Source organism: Pollicipes pollicipes, unplaced genomic scaffold, assembly GCF_011947565.3.
Source record: "Pollicipes pollicipes isolate AB1234 unplaced genomic scaffold, Ppol_2.1 Scaffold_4002;HRSCAF=4701_pilon_pilon_pilon, whole genome shotgun sequence".
NCBI lineage: Eukaryota > Metazoa > Arthropoda > Thecostraca > Pollicipedomorpha > Pollicipedidae > Pollicipes > Pollicipes pollicipes.
In genome coordinates this window covers 37,733,644-37,752,754 of record NW_023596420.1, presented here as the reverse complement: position 1 = coordinate 37,752,754, position 19,111 = coordinate 37,733,644, and the positions used below count along the sequence as shown (strand labels likewise).

At 57.9% G+C, this 19,111-nt stretch overlaps 1 protein-coding gene across 1 annotated transcript in view; it reads right to left on the bottom strand.

Annotated features, from left to right (window-relative positions):
- Positions 1–964: 964 nt before the first annotated feature.
- LOC119093682 (DNA polymerase alpha subunit B) overlaps positions 965–19,111 on the bottom strand; it is a 73,812-nt gene continuing 55,665 nt past the window's right edge. Inside the window, exons 5-12 of the mRNA XM_037216682.1 lie at positions 18,079–18,352; positions 14,285–14,443; positions 13,735–13,840; positions 12,711–12,850; positions 7,096–7,175; positions 3,154–3,351; positions 2,625–2,814; positions 965–1,281 (exon numbers count right to left, since the gene is read on the bottom strand). Coding sequence (XP_037072577.1) covers positions 1,141–1,281; positions 2,625–2,814; positions 3,154–3,351; positions 7,096–7,175; positions 12,711–12,850; positions 13,735–13,840; positions 14,285–14,443; positions 18,079–18,352 — 1,288 coding nt within the window. The 3' untranslated portion in view covers positions 965–1,140. The remainder of the gene's footprint in view (positions 1,282–2,624; positions 2,815–3,153; positions 3,352–7,095; positions 7,176–12,710; positions 12,851–13,734; positions 13,841–14,284; positions 14,444–18,078; positions 18,353–19,111) is intronic.

Genomic DNA, 19,111 nt, shown 5'->3' with positions numbered 1-19,111 from the left:
AATGCCGGAGAGCTAGTATGTAATGCTACATGAGGCCTTACACTTCTTGCGAAGGGATTAATTTTTTCTCACCGGCGCAGACCTCAATCTGTCCTTACGTAAGCAGGATCCCGAAACCGGCTGTCATCAGACGCTGTACCATTACCACAAAATGCGTATGAGATTCGCCGGCTTCTAACTGGTCATGGGTAAGCTGGTAATATATTCATAACCCTAGTGGAAGCATAACGCAGACAACATGCAGTTATCATACAGTCACACTGGCATGGGGCGACTGTTGAAGTGATGACCCAGCACTGTTGAATTGATTTTTGTCTGGGGAATCCGCTTTCTGACATCAATTTACAAGTTTGCTGTCTGTAAATTTTGCGACCCGATTGTGGGTATTCTTTTCTCGCAAGATGGTATTCGGAGTTGCCACCATATTCTCAAAACTGCCACCAAAACCGGCCACCGCAACCACACGACAGAGAAACCTTTCACTACTTTTTCGAAACGACTGACCGACACGCCCATTGCTGGCCGCCGACCCTGACACTCTGGCCCAGACAGCCGAGCTCGCATGTATGGATGATAGATGGTATCCAGGGCAAGCGTGACATTTGGCAGCCTCTAAAGCGCCGCCATGACAGGCACGCCCGCCGGGGACAGCCGGTCCCGTGTCACACGTCCGTGGCGCGCGGAAACTCCAACGGTGTGTAGAAATTATGCAAACTGGCCCCACTTTGGTATCTACATCAAATAAGGTCCATAAAAATCATAACGGTTATCAGCATCTTTCGCGCTTGGCTCTTGTCCGCTGTCGCCAGGCATGACAATCCAGCGCTTGAGGATTTCCTCACAGTCTGCATTTCCTGCATGGTCTCATTTTCCGCACAGCGCCTTATATGTGGTGATGAGCGTAAGGTTGATCTGCACCCAAAGTGCCAAATGTCTCTCAGGGCAGGCGTAAGAAACGAATGGGTATTGTACTCACCAGTTTATTGACATACGCAGAAAGAAACAAGACACAAGGACGACGTAACTGACTCACTTACACTTCAACAGACTCGACTCGCTCCTCGCGGAAAATCGCTGCAGACAAAACCCGGCCGATCGTGCGCCGACCCGTGGCACCGCCCGCTCGTGTCCGTGGCCGTCTCAGATCTTAAGCACCTGGACGGCGAACTTGTCCTGGAACAAGCCGTCCTTGGTGGTCGGGGTCCTGATCCTGGCGTACGACCCGCCCACCTGGCCCCGGGCCAGTCTGGACGGGTTCACCACCAGGCACCCGCTCACCTCCTGCAACAGGTCAACGCGTCAACAGGGGGCGGGGGAGACGGGTTAGTCAGTCGCCTCCGACCGTCCGGGACAACATATGAGGTCTGCCAATAGTGACCAGCACGATGTGAGAAAAAAATGACTGGGGAGTCAGGGACCGTCTGGCAACCGGCAAAGAAACACGGATTCGGACGGCAGACGCCGCTTGACCTCAGGACTAGAACCCGGGGCAGCTCTGGGTCACACCAGAGAAAAACTGCCACTGCTCAGAGCCAAACGCCATCACCAGTAATCGTTCCACCAACCACGGTCCCCGACGGTAGGAGGCAGCGTTTGGGCCCAGACTGGGGACCCACTGCTCAAGGACCCACCATCCGCGCTGCGCCCTGCCCGGGGGCCCACTTCCTGCAATGCGTCCCACCGCCCACGCTGCTCCCCGGCCCGGGGACCCATCGCCCGCACTGCGTCCGGCCGGCCGGGGAGCCACCACCCGCATTACGTTCCGCTCCGGGACCCACCGCCAGGGGACCCGGCGCCGGCTCCGCGACCCGCCGGCGGCAGGATTCCCGCGAGGTGACATGGCGACAGTACAGCACGTCACAGACGCACCCTGTCCCAACGAGCCGCAGCCGGCCGCCTGCTCCAGCTGCAGGATCAGCCGCCAACGGCACGTGGACGAGCGACGGCGGGTAACCCAGGTTAAGTCCCGGCGGTCCCCCACCCGGTGCAGCGGCGCGAGCAATGACAGCGCGCTCACAGGTGAGCGTGGCCGAGGTGGGCCGCAGACTCGGAATGCATGGGCGGGGTGTGCGCGCGAACTGTGAGCACCATATCGACCCCGGCGCTCGCGAGACTAGAACAAGGGCGTGCCTGGTTCGGAGCGTGGACGTGCGACAAACAACGCCAGTGACTGACCCGACGGCAAGGGAGCAACAACAGTGGCTGTTTGGAGGTGTGTCGGTGGGGACCATGAGCTGCAGTGTCACGGCCGCTGCACAGTGGGTGCACTCACGGGCCGCGCCGTCAGCCGGAGGCCGGTATGCATTGTTCTGTCGGCTACCCGCCACGCCGTCCGTCGACACTATCACAACCACCCACGCTCCACGTGACAGTGGAGCAGGACAATCGACCGGCCGCACGCCAAAAGAAAATGATATAATTAAAATCCTGCTGCACGTATAACACGCCGATTGCGGACCGCGTTGGTTTCCGGCTACCGATGAAATGTGACAACTGGCGCGCGGAGCGGGCGGTAACGCATGGCGCGGCGATCATCCGCGGCGCGTCAGACGAGAGGTGACGTAACACCAGACGCTAGTCTCACCGTCCCCCCCCCCCCCTCCCCCACCCGCCTCGCCCCGCACCTTGACGAAGCCTCTGAAGTCGGAGGGCGTGATGAGGAGGTGCGGCAGCACGGGCAGCTGACAGTGCTGCTGCCAGTGCTGGAAGTCCAGGCCCACGCTCTCCTCGGCCGGGTACAGCGGGTAGAACGACTGCTGGCCGATGAGGTAGCCGGAGAGGCGGGCCAGCCGGTCGCTGGAGCCGGGGCCCGGCCTGGCCACGCACAAGCCACGCGTCAGTCACGGCTTGCACGCCTTTCAGCGGCTCGTGTTTTCAAGTACGGGCGCTGAGTGACAGATAGTATGTGAACACTCTCGCACCGCACTACGGCGTGCACGACGTGATGCATGACTCCTACACCTTGCGGTTTATTTTGCACTGCATCGCCTACTGTGTACTTATTTTGGCGTGACGTTGCAACTACATGCACACATAATCCATCACCTGACCTACCTACTTAAAAGTCATTAAAATGGTAACAAAGAAAAACAGCAGCCCTTCTTATCCGCGCCTATTAGTTCCCGAAGGCTGGGGGGTCGGTGGCGCCCTCACAGTTTGATATCCTGCTGACTGAGGTGCATGAGCACGTCGGTAGATGTCGCTCCGATCACCAGGCCGTCAACGGCGAAGCAGCACGGGTTCGGCAGCATGGTGAAGGGGCCGGCGGCAGTGGCCAACGGTGGCGTGGGCATCACCGGCTCAGCGTGCAGGTCGGCCGTCGACGGCAGCAGCAGCACCTGCGTGTGCGACCTGCGGGGGCGGAGGTCGGCAGAGGTCAGCAAAAGTCAGCGGCGGACCGCAGTCGCCGTCTGCCAAACCAGGCAAGGCTTGCAGCGAGCCGCGACATCCGAACATTGGACCAAGCCTGCACCGGCAACGGCGGGCCCCCGGCTTATGACCGTTGAGCATGACTTGTTGAAATTAAGTCACGGTGGAAAATCCCGGGTCGACAATTTCCGGCTCGTGCTTTTGCAACTGCACACCTTAGTCCAGCAGCGATTCATAGCGTGTGACGCACAACTCTGCAAACTTTAAAACAATATGACGCGTTTTCCAGGCTCGACCCTCAGCACGTAATCTTGCTAGAAATGTTTGGCAGACTGAAGCTATTACTTTGCTGTTGACGCTGTCTTGCGTTGTTAGAGAAATGTATATGCAGAGTGCGCATATTCCTAATTTCCGCAGCCGTCGCCAAATCTGTGCAGACTCCACATTCCAAAAATGTTCAGTCTTTTAAACGTCTCAAGTTTTTATTTCAATTCCATTAACTATCTTAATTCTATTAACTCGTTTGCTAGTGACGTTTACTAGTTACACATACCCTACCCTAAAACGGCAAGTATTCTCACGACATATCAAAATGATTGCTTGATGTCTTCATTTATACAGCACTTCACGGCATTCTCGGGTTCTGCTATTTTCAGCGAGTGTTCCGCATATGTATGGGATTTTGAGCTGAAAGAGCCACTTTCAGGATCATTCGGTGCAGTTCAATATCTTCGATAGAGGGAAAATCCCTTTTAAGCGATATTGCATACACCAAGCATGTTTCCGCGGCATCCACGCAGCTCTGTTGACCATTTTCTTACATATTTCATACGCACGACGGCAACGGAATTGGATAGCAGTCAGAGGGCCGGCGTCACATTTGACTGGTTTTAAAGGAGAACCATGCCGTCACCGGTTAGCTCGTGGTTCCCGATCCATACGCACTTAAGCAGTGCACTGAGACTCAAAACAGGAATACCTCGCCCAACCGCACCAGCGACTTATTGAAAATGCGCTTCGTCAGGGGCGCGGACCGCTGCACTCTGACTGCACACTACTGCAAAGCGCTGGCTCTAATGATGGGCGTGAAATACGTCATTAAAAGCGTCATCGGACACTCCGAAGCTGATATCAAGTCCGCGAGGCCCTGCTCTCAGTCCTCAAAAGCTCAGAGTCCCTTAACCGACCCCTGTTGGAGGAAGCTCGGCCAAACTGTCCACCCACCCAGACGGACCAGTGCTGCATGTTTCCCCAATAGTGGACACTGGAACAGGCGGGAGACGAACACCTCCCGCAAGCCAACACACCCGGACCAATACTTCCGCCAGCGGAGCACTCTGATGAATGCAATACACGTACGACTGGCGCGATACGCATCGGGCCTCACGGACCACACGACGCACCCTTCCACGGAAGTGTTTAGTACGATCAGGTGGCCTGTCGCACTTGATCAGTCACAAGCCGTTTTGACAGTTCTCCTCCTGTCCAGCACAGCGGCTGAGCAAAGCTGAGACACAACAGTGGCGTGCCTGAGGTTTTATGCACGACTGCAAGAGCTGTCAGTACTACTGCACACATTACAGCTGTTCTGAGACACAACTCAACCATTTTCATTTCCGAATAATGTTATACATTTTTAGTCATTTACCGCCGTAGGTAGCCATTTAGCTGTTATGGGCGCAAAATGACCACAGAAGTCGACGCGCCCTAAAACTCCAACAACAACTGTTCTGATGACGTTGCAGAGTCGTGATCCAACAGTTCCGCCTAGAGCACGTTCCGCCTGAACTTCCAACGAAACGTCCAACAAGGATTCTTTTTTTTCATGAAACGCGACGAACATCGTCGCGCAACCTTTCACGCATATCCAGCGACCCGTGGGCTCACATTAGCGCTCAAGGCCCATGCCACAAACGGGATTGAAGCCCGGGCAAGCTGGTGTCCTGGTGTCTTCAGGCGGAAGACAAGCTGTCAGCAATAATCGTTTGCGGGCTCCTTCAATCCCATTGTACAACGCGTGTACAAATGTACTGCTACGACTATCCCATAATGTGCGTGGTGGCCTAGCGAACAAACTCAGCAAGGACCGCTCTCCCTGGGGGTGAGGGTGAACGTGGGGGGAAGGGGAGGGAGACTGGCCACCCGCGTGGCCGTCCCGGCCTTCCAGCCTGGCCGACTGCTCAGTCGGCCCCTCAGCCTGCCGCCCTCTGTCGGCGACACCCGCCAGAGTCACGCACGCACAGCGGAGCGACCAGCAGCAGGGGTGACGCGTCCGGCCGGCTCCGCCTACGGCGTCTGGCGGACGTGGGGGGGGGAGGGGGAGGCGCCAGTCCTGGGGTGGCAGCCGGGTCACATGTGCCGCGGAGTCGCATGTGGCGGCCCCGTTCTCGCCGCGCCAGGAGCGTACTGAGCACGCCACGAGCCGGCCAGCCGGCAGCCCCGAGGCCCGAGGCCGCCGGACCCCTGCCCGACCCGCGTGTTTGCTGAGTCCCGCGAGCAGACAGAGCGTGGCGGGCCGCCCCCGGGTGATCACTTCTGGGCGAGGATACAGCGGAGCCCGCTCCCCGCTGAGCAGGAGGCCCGGCAGTCCGGTCACAGCCGGGGGTGGGGGGAGGTTGCGAGGTAGCGAGCACGTCCACAACACCAACAACGCAACATCGGACAACGCGTTCCGTCCAAATGTGTGCTGCAGTCTTTGTGTAGGAAGAGCAACACCAATAAGTCCGTTTCGTGCATAGAACACGAGCTCTGTAGACAGGGATTTATATATATATATATATATATATATATATATATATATATATATTATAATAACTCACAGCAGCACCGTAGTAGACAGGAGTAGGGCGGCACTACACCATAATATCCGAATGAGATTTATTTTGGAGAACAAAACACAATGTTCGGTTCAGCACCTCCGCGACAATTTAAGAGCCGTGTTTCTTCCCTTCAGACACTTCGCTTCAGACACACACACACCGACGGAAGAAGCACGGGAAACAAGGGCTCGGGGGAGGGGCACGTGGGAGAGGAGCGGAAATTACAACTTTCTGAAAAGTTATCATTACCCCTATGAATGATGGCTGGAAAGAAAAAATTGAAGAATATATTCCTTTCTTGAGAGAACTTCCGGTGCCCATGACCGTGTCACTTAATTTAGCGTTCTGTAAAAATTTCACACTTTTACTCGCTCCACCGAAACAAGTGCACGCATGCGACAATTTTTGGTGTCTAATGGTGTGGGAGACGGCCCGCGTTTTGTTATAGACTGTGGGGGCGTATCCCTCACGGTTTTGTGTCACTGAAAGCCATGGGTTCATCCTGACTTTCTAAGTTCCTATTTTTACAGCTCTCATGCCACGTGAAGCCGCACCTTCAATGATCAAGGGGCAAACATCTAATACCTGAAAATAGTGAACAGAGATGGAGCAGATTACTTGCACCAATTGGAGTTCGAGAATGTTGAATTTCCTACGAATAAGGCCATTTCTCTACCAATTGTTATCCTCACGGTATGATCTATAAGGAATGCTCTAGGCTGCACCTCAACGACCACCACTTCCATCGAGCCCGGAATAACATAGCTGCATTCAGAGAATCACATAATCAAAGGAACGATATCCAGAACAATCTGACCAATGAAGGTGTTGATTTGCCGGTTCAGCAGTCGGGTTACGGCAGAGTACCCCAACAGCTAAGTCGACGGATGATGTTGATCTGACTTACCCGGCCAGCGCAGTGCGCATCAGCTCCAACAGCCGGTTCCACAGCTGCTGATACGTCTCCGCCAGCTCGTTCTCAATGATCTGAAAACGAACAACTGTCAGCGGGACGAACACCTGGAGGTCAACTGGAGGTCAACACCCTACGCGGACGATGGGGCCATCGGTACTAAAATCGGCGGCACGAACAGACCTCATGTTCACGATCCTGCGACCCCATCCAAATGCGTTGCACGCGTTTCCATACCCCGAGCCACACGGGCACGAGTCCACACGCACCCAACCACCTGGTAGCCAGGCAGACAGCGCACTGTTCAAACCTGCAACAGGAGAAATGGCTGGCCCAGCAGACGCTTTCCCCAGCACTCCGCACTCCGCACTCCGCAACGTCAGCATTTCTACCTCCGAGTTGTCATTCCCCATGACGTTAAACATTGGTGCTTACGGACGCGTCATCCGCCACAGTCATTTCATGCCCGGACCGGTTCTGGCCATGCCAGACACGTCTTCTGTCGGCTTTCCGGTGCTCTTAGCTGGTGAGTAAACGGCCCTGAACCCGACGAGGAAAACAACTCAAGATCGCCTTGAATCCGAAGAGAAAAACAACTCAAGATCGCCCTGAATCCGACCAGGAAAACACCTCAAGATCGCCTTGAATCCGAAAAAAAAAAACTTCAAGATCGCGCGCCAATCAGCCGCCGGTGGTTCGCCAAAGAGCGAGTTGCGAGTCACGTGACTGTCCAGAGGGCTGCTCGAGCTTTCAGAGCGCGTTCAATCCGAACATGCCTGGACCGCTGGCGGTTGCCTACAGCGGCAGCAGACGGACCCGTTCGGTCTCCGGAAGCTGCGCAGTCCCCGGTGATGGATGGCTGCTGTCTAGTGAGCACACGTTTACTCCAGTCGCCTGATGATGATAATGATGATGGCGAGCCCCGACCGACTGCTTCAGAGTCAGAATGACTGTTTAAGATACCCTACTGACTACTTAAGAGCCCCAACTGACTACTAAGTGCTTCGACCGACTGTTTAAGAGTCCCGACTGACTGCTTACTCAGAGTTACTACAAACCAGTGCAATGCGCTTCAAAGATCAGCAACCGGTAAAATCTGAGGCATAAATCGCATGTTTATGAAGACAAACTCATCGCACCAGACCAGACAGACGCTCAGTCTAACACTCGTGAGTTCGATGCCAAGACGGCAAGGACAGCAATGACGGAAAGAACACGGAAAACCCGTACGGCTTCCGTACCACGGGGGTCAGCATCAGTCAATGCCGTGCAGGAGAGATTACAAGCATTCTGACCTTCCCGCCCTTCCAGCACATTCGCTTCAAGACGTAGTTCGCCGATCAAAGCGTGGTACACCGACTTCCGGCTCCAGGCAGGACCTTCCCGGACGGCACATGACGCCTGAGACGCTTGGATGCTGGGCTGACAGCCGCCCGCTCATATGCTGATTGGCCTTTTTTGAGCAAGGGAATAGGCAACAGACAGCGAGCACAAGCCGGGGTGCAATAGCATGAGCAAAATATCGACATCCCTGCCACCCAAGCGGCCGAATATTGAAACACTGTAAATTCCAAAGGCCCATGCGTATGACAACGAGCATTATCTCAAAGGGCTAGGGCAGGCGATGCGTCCGAGCTACAGGTCTGAGGTGTTACAGTTCTGAGTCACCCCCACCAGCCGCGTAAGTGGCACTGCGTCGGTTTGGCGTGCTGCGACGAAAGAGTGTTCATTTTTCAGATATATAACGACCCATGGCGATTTATTTGATAGATCGTCTGCGCCTGGTGCTGCTCACCACGTGAGCGATGCTGTAAACTTCACCTTCGTTACAGAAAACCAACGCGGTGCGATTCCTAGTTCTTCGATTGAAATCTTAATGGTCGGGATTCGCGGTAACCTGGAACTGGAACCTGCACGTCGACGCTCTCTGCCCTGTCAAGGCGATCAGCTTCCGCCGCTCCGAGCGGCCCTGGCTGAGCAGCAGCGAGGAGCTGCACGACCCGCAGGGGAGGCGAGACACCGCTCGGCGCGCGCGTGACGTCACGAAGACGGACGAGGCACAACGTAAGAACAGGGCCCTCAAAAAGGAATTCACTAGTCGGCTCAGGACTGCCAAAGCGGACTTCTTCAAGTGCGACCCCACCGAAACATCGAAGAAAACCTGGTGCAAGCTGAAGAAACACGCCATCGCTTACAAACCGCCAAAATCTACCAACACTCTGGACCCGACACACGCCGACAAATTCAACGAATGCTTCGCCACAGTGGGGCAGCGTACTGCCGACAGCCTGAACAGCGAACCCGGTGCGGACCTGCCTCCGCAGCTGCCAAGGGTGGTCAGTGGCGCTTTCCGCGTCAGACCGGTCACCCTGACGGAGCTTAGTCTTGCGCTGCGCCGCATGAGCAACTCCACGGCAGTAGGTCCGCACAATGTATGCCTATCCGTGATCAGGAAGTGTTTTGAAGTGGCTGACCCCCAGCTGTTACACGTTGTAAACCACTATATCACCACCGGTAGCGTACCGACCATCTGCAAAAATTGCGACAATCGTGCTTTTCGTGCACGATTGTCGCAGTGAGGGACTGGCGTCGGAGCGGTCGAATTACGGCGTTCTCAGTGTTGTAACGCGGCTGACGGATGAGGCTGTACCCAGGTTTTAGAATGTGTGACTAATCACCACATTCTTGTTGACTCACAACACGCGTGCTGTCCTCACCACTCCACCGAGCATGCAGTCATTGATATAGTTAGCCACGCAGGCAACAACATGGACGCCGGTATGGTCACCACCATCAGCTCAACTGACTTGCCAAAAGCCTTTGATTGTGTAGACCGGTCCGCTCTTTTAGCCAAACTGGAATCCTATGGTATTTCACCACACTGGTTTTCGGATTATTTCACCGACCGCCGACAACCTGTGAAGGGTGGAAACGGGCTGAGCCTTGAGGTCGTGTATGGCGTGGTTCAGGGTAGGATAGTAGGACCGCTGATGTTCCACTTCTTCACCAACGACGCCCAGTGTTGTGTTTCAGCTACGTGTAAACTGGTGTCATATGCAGACGACATGCAGCTCATGCATGAATCATCACCATGTGCCTGTGGTCTCGCACAGCTGCGTTCGTGTGTTGAGTCCGATCTGACTGCAGTCTCAGTATGGTTTCGTCACAATGACATGAAGATCAACCCATCAAAAACTGAATTCGTTGTTGCTCGCACACCCACCAACACCCCAAAGCTGCCGGGCTGAGAGTGAGTTTTGATAACTCCCAGCTGTCCCCTTCAGAGTACATCAAAGTACTAGGGGTGCTCATCGATAAAAATGTCAACTGGCAGCATCAAACGGCCAAAACTACTCAGCGCTGTTTTGGCCCCCTGATAACTATTTACAAGCTCATGCATGTGCTTCCCAGCTCCACAATAAAGTCCCTAGTTGAGTCACTGGCCTTCCCTCAGATCAGATATTGCTTACCTGCATGGGCCCCGACAACAGTCGTTCGGCGCCAGCGCCTTGATAAGGCTGTTAACTTCGCGGTGAGCATTGTTGCCGGCAAACGCAGACGAGATCACATCACGGAATCCAGAAAACAGCTAAACTGGCCTAATTTCGACGAGCCTGGCACCCACCGCGACTGCATATGTTTGCATCACGCCATTTACGTGTCTGATCGGCCACGGGCTTTCAGCGGCACACCAGAGCCACCGATGACGAAACTGCACCGCAGACGAGCGCTGTAAAACACCCTCGCTTAGAGTGCATGAAAAGGGCATTTCCCTGTCGAGTCGTGGTGGCATGGAAGTGCCTCTCTGCTGCCACACGCCAGTGCAAAAACTGAAATGAGTTCAAGGGCAAAGCAACGTCTTTCATCAGAGAACCTACCTAAATTGACCAACTGGCCATGACGTGCAGGTACTGATTGTATCACAAGTCGCTCATGTTCTACAACATCGTATGTGTATTGCTGGCGTTGCGTCCCACTCGCATGTGTTGCGTGTTCTGCGTTTATCTATGTGACATGTACTGACGCGGCGCTAGAATAGCCACCCGCTGGATTTCGCCAAGGTTCGCAGCACTAATAATGATAAGAACACCTTGTTTCCAGCAGACAGCACGGCAAGACACCACGGCGCTACCATTAGAGAACGCTTGCCAGATCGTGCTCCCAACAACTTCTGCGTCGGTGTCAATTGTATCTCCGTCCTACAGGACTGACAATGGCAAGGATAAGTTTGTCTAGACGCCCACTAAACTGTCCCGCACCCCGCTCAGTGGCACCGACATGCACATTCTGCGCAGACCTACCAAATGGTGCGCTTCGCTTCGCGCGTGAGGAGCTTCCATTCGTAGCTTCGGTGCGGGTGTCTCCGGGCTGGGGGCGGCTACCTGAGTCACGCGCGTGAGGAGCTTCCATTCGTAGCTTCGGTGCGGGTGTCTTCGGGCTGGGAGTGACCACCTGAGTCTCGCGCGTGAGGAGCTTCCATTCGTAGCTTCGGTGCGGGTGTCTCTGGGCTGGGAGTGGCTACCTGGGTCACGCGCGTGAGGAGCTTCCATTCGTAGCTTCGGTGCGGGTGTCTCAGGGCTGGGAGTGGCTACCTGAGTCTCGCGCTCAGGCAGCACGAGCCTTCACCCAGCCCTCGACTTCTCGAGAACTCAGCCATCGCTCAGTTCGCATCGTGGCCGTGCGCCGATATTCAAACTTGTGGGTGGAAAATGACGCCCTTCACGTAGGATCCCGGGTTCTCAGTTTTGAATTCGTTTCCCGATCTTGGTCCTCCATTCATGAGGACCGAATTTTCGGCTGATTTCTATCTCCTCCAGGGCGGCACCAGGTGGCAGGGGCGCCGCTGGCACTGGAGCATCGCCAGTGATACTGCGAGTGTCGTGGTGATCGGTCCGATTTTGCATTCGCGAATACGAAGGACATGCACGATTTGTGCACCAAATGTCGCCTTGATCAGGGGTAAGAACCCCCTCCCCTCTCCACGGACATTATTTTTAAGGCGTCTCGACCGCTCATGCTGAGGACATCAGCGCTGACTACGGCCCGCTGTTGCGGTCTCTTCTACTGGGCGACTGCGTCTCTAAACGACCAAGTGCTATTGATTCCCAGTACACGCACTGGACCTCTCTGAATGAGAAGCCCTCCGTCCCCTTATTAGACAGGAGCTCCTTTGAACAAGAGCCGTTATGGGCGTAATGTGACCTTTGATGTCGACGCGCCCTATAGCCCCACATCATCATCATCCTGAGCAGTCACAAAAAAGTGTTCTGACAAAGCCTCTAGAACAATTACCTTTCAATGACAAAATCATACTACTACCACTGTCACCAAAAGTAGGCGTGGCTGCTGCCACACAAGCCATGCGCACACTTCTGTGCCCAGAAAGACGAGCGCTGTCGGAAGGAAGTGTGGGCTCATTGCCGCCGTTTGCCCACGTAACTGTCCCGACTATACGGTACTTTACACAGTGCGGTGCAGCTCCGGCCCGGTGCGCACCATTCCGCCGCCCTCCTCCGCCGCAGTGACCGACCTCGTGTCAGCAAAGCACCACGCAACTATCACCATTACCACCAGCGTTCCGGAGGGCCCGGCAGGGCACGGGGACGGACCTTGGCGTCGATGAAGGGTCCCATGAGCAGCAGCAGGTGCGGCTTGAGGCGCGCGGCCTCGGCCAGCAGGTCCCGGAGGGGCGTGTACAGCAGGTCCTCGGCGGTGGTGAAGGGGCCGCAGGCCGCCAGCAGGGTCAGCTCTGCGGCACGGACGGGCCGCGTCACACCACCGGGTCAGGGACGCGCGCTGGCAGGGACGCAGGGACGGGCTGCATCACACAACCGAGCTAGGGACGCTCGCTGGCAGGGAAGCAGGGACGGGCTGCATCATACAACCGGACCAGGGACGCTCGCTGGCAGGGAAGCAGGGAAGCAGGGACGGGCTGCATCACATAACCGGACCAGGGACGCTCGCTGGCAGGGACGCATGGACGGCATAACGTCGTCCGCTGGCCACAACGACGACAGGACCGAGATGCCGATCTCAGAGGGGAGACATCGCACGGCCCGGACAAGGATAATGACCAACAGGGAAGGGGGATCAAAGCACGCACATACAGAATACAGCAGGGGTGAGGGTCACGGGAGGCCTATGACGGGGACACAGGTGGAGTCCGCGGGGACAGGGACCATGCCACCACGACATGCGTGCTGGCTTCGGGGGGGGGGGGGGGAGGAGGGGATGGGAAGGGGGAACAAGGGCACGAAGGCCATCAGATGGTGGTGTCCCGGCCAAAGATCGGACGAAGCCGCTGGACAGAGGATCTCGACTTCGATAGCACCACGAGCTGCCGCCGTGACGGCAGACCACCGCCACAGAGGATCATGGGGTGCCGCAGCTGACGCCCAGTCTCCACACCGTTACCCAGCTTCCCCTACTGAGAACGTCCTGATACCGCCGGCCTAACCCACCAGAATTCCCGGCTCTTGTAATCCCCTTCACCGCAAGCCCGACACCAGTCTGAACCTCCCAGCACCGGCCTGCGCCCACCGCAGCGGCCGGGAACCACCCAGGCTTTCCCACGCCCCTCACACCCCTCCGCCCCCTCGCGGTGGATGGCGCCACATCATCGGGCCGACGTACCGTGCGTCAGGTGGGCCGGGTCGGCGGGCGGCGGCGGCGCCGAGCTGAAGATGCTCGACGCCACGAACGTCTTGCCGGTGGGGTTCACCCCGGTCACCGCCACCACCTGGCGGACGGCAGGCGAACCAGACGTTCACGCGGGTGACGAGACGACACAAAGCTGCTGAAATTCGGTGGTCCGGCGCGAATGGTAGTCGCGCTGGCATAATTCAGGGGGAGGGGGGGGGGGTTGCACTGTACTTTTGCTTAGTGCCAGCACTCCGCATTTAAAGCTTGACTGATGTGCAAAACGAGTAAGGAAAATAAGGCGCTAGTAGAAACACAGGTAAGAACTCCCCAGGCTGGTTTATACTGATAGCGCTAGTGCAATGCCTCACCGCCTCAGTCTTCTGCCATGCTTTCAGTGGAATGTGAGCGTGTCTTAGGGGAGCCGCGGGATGTACCCTCCCCAATTCTGTCCTCAAATTAAAATCGCCTCGTAAAAACAGTGCAGCAGCCGACCGCACACACCGACGGCGCCTCCTTCACACCAGTCCTGTCCGCGCAGTACCTGTCCAGTGAAGAGGCCAACGTCCTGGACCTGCGACACGTCCAGCTCCACGTGTCGCGCCTCGCCGTAGGTGCCCTTGCCTCCCTCCAGCAGGATCGACTTGGAGTTGAGCCGACCCTGGCCGTCGCAGGCGATCCGGCCGACAGCGCACACCGGCTCCTGTCGGAAGTTCAGTTTGGTCATGTTCCCGGCAGATGTCTCTGGCCGGCGCCATTCTCGCACCGCCACGTTGCAGCGGGACAAAGGCGGCAAAAACGCTGACGCTCGGAGTGGGTTGGTCGAGCGGCGAGACGTTTTTGTTCGGGCGGCGACAGTGCACCGGGACTGCGCCGCGGAATGCCGGCGTGCTCCGTGAGTCCCGCGCTCCAAGCGCGCGGCGCGCCGGCGGGTGCCCCGCCGGCCAGCGCCGCCTCCGTGCATCCACACCGGCCGTATCAGTCGGCCCCGCCCCGCGCCTGTCTCCCGGCCAGCGGTCCGACGACCGGTGACTCAGATGCCGTCCTGAGTCGTCGCCCAGATCGTATCTCCGCCGGTGTATCGGCCCCGCCGCCCCGGGCGCGCGCCCGGCGTGACGTCACCACGCACGCCGGCGCGCCGGCGGGAAACCGGCCGGGCGGAGGATTTGGCGCCAAGGGAGACGTGGCGCAGACAGTCGGAGAATGGGTCCTAACTAGGTGTCTGTAACGGGGAACGCGGCAGTTAACAGCGGTGACGCTGTGATGAAATTGACGTGACTGTCAACGTGATTGGATCAGCGCCGTGTATCGCGACCTTATCAACTTCACGATGCCCATCAGTCACCCTTTGCAAATCCCGCGAGCAGCCCGGCCTGCAGACGGACCGGAGGCGCCGGCACGCGGCCACCCGCCGCCCTTCCCGGCCGCAGCGACTGGCGCACGCCGGCGGCAGCGGCCGCTCGGCGCGGCGGTGGGAACGACCGGCCCCACGTGGTCGGCGCCCGCTGACGTCACAGGTCACGTGCGCCGGCCGCCGGCGCGGGCGCGGGAGCCGTTCAGGAAGTCGGCGGGATGCCGGCCGTGGCGCGGAGCCGCGCGGCGCGGCGCGCCGGCCGCAGGCGACTGACTGGTCGGTGTTCGGAAGACGGCCAGGCTGAGACGCCATGCACTGGGCAGCGCGACACGACCACGGACGCGCGCAGGCCGCAGCAGAGGCCGGGACAGACCAGAGGGACAGATGGACGGCAGCGACTGGAAGGGCGAAGTGAAAGGGGTGGGAGGACCACGGACCGATCTTCGCGCTGTCGGAGGGGAGGGGGGAGATAGCTTTGTTACCAGCAATTCATCGGCCATTCGTATTGAAAACCAGCTCGGTAGCGGACGAGATCGCAGACTTTCGAGCGGGTTTGAGCAGCACCAGATTCAGATCCCAGTTCCACGACCTCACTCACGGCCAGCTGCCGACATCGTCCACGGCCGACTGCCGACCTCGTCCACAGCCGACTGCCGACCTCGTCCACAGCGTACTGCCGACCTCGTCCACGGCCCACTGCCGACCTCGTCCACGGCCGACTGCCGACCGATTCACGACCTTGCTAAGGCTCACCATGGCCTCGCTAAGGAAGACTTACGGTCTCAGTCGCAGCTGACCCCAACCTCGCTCACGGCTGACTCACGTCCTCGCTCACGGCTGTCTCATGTCCTCGCTCACGGCTGTCTCATGTCCTCGCTCACGGCTGACTCACGTCCTCGCTCAAGCTCTCTCACGTCCTCGCTCACGGCTGACTCACGTCCTCGCTCACGACCGACTCACGGCCTCGAAAATATGACTCACGCAAATTGACCAATCGAATGCCCGTGATGCAATCAATTTAGTATGTACGCATTCGGATGGCGTTATCCATATAATCCGTATTCGCAAAGCATGCTACCGCATCACAAAGATCGACCAAGAGCCCACTTAGCGCCAAACAGAATTAGTTTCGCCGAAAGATCCTGCTTTGAACACGTCATCTCAACACTCATCATCCGCCTTGTTTCAGATAGGCTCACAGCTGTGGCCCAGTCGTTACAAACGGAGAAATTTCGGTTCATTTCAAGTCAAAACCCCTAGTCATACGCGATGCAAATCTGACATGAACGCCAAATCGAGATAATCAGTGTATTATACGTCTAAACGATGTAAGACGCCCATTCGACCCGGCCGGAGAAGATCCGACAGGTGTCGAGTGGTCCCAACACGCCAAAAACCGGGGTACGGAGGCGGGGAAACGTCTGTTAGCGAACGGAATACCCTCGGCCGGCCAGTCAGATGGCAGACGGGAGCCGCTCGGACCGGCAGACGCTCAGACGGGGTCACGGACCCGGGCCGGCTGCCGTCTGTGACGATCAGATCACAGACGGGAGCCACTCAGACCGGCCGAGGCTCAGACGGGGTCACGGACCCGGGCCGGCCGCCGTCTGTGACGGTCAGATCACAGACGGGAGCCGCTCAAACCGGCGGAGGCCACCCGGGCCGGCCGCCTCGTCACAGCCGGCGCCGGACAGGTGCCGGCGGCCCGGCAGCGCTCCTGCCTCCGCAGCAAGCCGCGCTGACGTCACCCGGTCACGACGGGACGACCTGCGCAGGGGATAGACAGACGCAGGACTGACGGTCAATGGCACCTACGGCGTTGTCGCGCGAACCGTACAGACCGTCACAACGAAATACTGACGGCAACCGGTTCGCAGCAATACGCTGTCAGCTAGCAACTGCACAGCATATCTACGAGAAGCAGTCTTCATTCAGACCGGTGCCGTTGTTTTCCAATGAGGCATTATTTTGCCAGTGGTTGGCGCTACCATACACCTCAACTGCAAAGCGGGCCGCCGAAGTCAATTTGACGCCGTGGCTGTCGTGTCGGCGTGACAGGCGACTCGACCATGGGTCATTAAATGGCGCATCCTGTGATGTGCAATTAACCATCCGACAGATATGCAGACCGATTCTCGCCGTCTGACTTCCTAACGGAACAGAGCGCCGACACCGCAGCTGCAGCGAGCGTCTCCAAACGTCCCGCTACAGGACGGCGTATGTAAATAGCGCGCTGCAATCGGGTGCTGGCAGTGCAGACATCGAGGACCCCGGCTCTGGGTCGTCGCTTTCCCACGCGCTCCAGCCCGCGCCTTCGCCTGGAATCGCCCGCTCACGTCATCCGGGTAAGGGACACCTGGCGGCATCCTGTCGCACCCACCCCCGCTCCCATTCACTGGTTCATCCCGCGCCACCGCAGGAGCTCGTCCCAAGGCGGGCAGCTGCAGCCGCCGGCCCCGGGGCGGCTCCGTGAGTCAGCCCCGCGGCCACCCCCGGCTGGGAGTCCCGCCCGAGAGGCCCCGTAAGCCTCGCTGGCATCCCAGGGCGGGGCAGAAACCGGTGAGGAAAGCCCAGGTCACCTGAGACGGTCACGCTGTTCACCCAACTCATTCGGCTCCTCTGAGTAGCATGCCAGTTGAAATGGTCCGCTGGTCTAATAGTCGAATGGCTTCGAACGGTCTGAAAGACCTCTAACTTAACCAAAACGACGCCACTTGGACCACCGGTCGGATGATTAGACCACTTAGAACCTCACTTTTGACTTTCCAGTTACACAGACCTCCCGTCTTCCGTTCAACTGCAGAAAATAATGTCCCCGTCCAACGTTTCGGAGCTGTGCGCTCCTTTCAACACTACCGCGCCGGTCTGGGTGCTGGCCGAGCCTTGGCGTGCCTCGTGAGACACAGAGCGCCCGCGCCTCATGCCACCCGTCTGACGTCTTCAAACGATGTCCTCCGCAGCCGCTGTGCCGTCCCCAGCCGTACCTGGGCGACGGCGTGCGGCTGGGCGTACTCCTCCAGGCCGTGGTGGCGCTGCAGTCTCTCGCCCAGCGCCAGGATGTGGGCGTTGAGCACGTCCGTGCGGTCCCGGAGCCGCTCGAACATGTAGCGGTAGGGCCGCTGGAGGCGGGCCGGGCCGAGCGGCGCGGCCGGGCCGGCCGGCTCGGCGTCGGCAGTCCAGTCGGCCACCTCGGGACCCCAGCTGGCGATGACGTCCCCGCGCCCCGTGCGGGACTCGTACCGCTCCGAGGGCGCCGTCCTGAGGAGGACGAAGTCGGGTCAGAGGTCGTCCCGTGAGCAACGTCAGGTCAGGACGCCCTGCTGGGCGTGCCATCATCGGAGGGCGCGTAAAACGCATGCTGGGACGACACTGGAAACACACCTGAGCACCAGTTGGCTGTACTGTGTGACCTGAACGACCTGCAGTTGACAGTTTCTGTTTTCGGCATTATTGCACGCCATACCACATGAAACAAACGGCCGTGCCTTACCCACACTGTTGAACGGCGAGCCTTACGGTGCATACAAACATTGATTAGAACAGAATTGACTTCCAAGAGCCCGCACGTCACTACTACATTAACTAAACGAACTCGGGCGCACTGAAGCCAGCGGCAGAACGCCGCCGGACGGGGGGCGCTCGCCGCAGTCGAGGTCACGGGGGCTGACCCCGGCAAGTGAACCCCAGTCGTGGTGACCTCCAACGGTAGGAAACGCTGACCTATGCGGCGGGTCGTCGGACCCCACCATCACGTACACGAATGGGTGTCCGGGCTTGTCTGTGACAGGTCTTTGACTTGATCTGATCAAATCCTGGTGTTTTGGAAAAAGTCCTCGGTCCAACCGGCGCGCTACATGAGCGAGAGTCCTATCATTCTTCCGCTAACGAATCCGATCCCTTGGAGTCCAGGCACATGCCTAGGTTTTAAATCCTTAAATCGAGTCCGGTGATTCCTTACGGCATCGCACACGACAAAGGTAATTTTACGACCGCTTATCGATGACAGAGACCACCGAG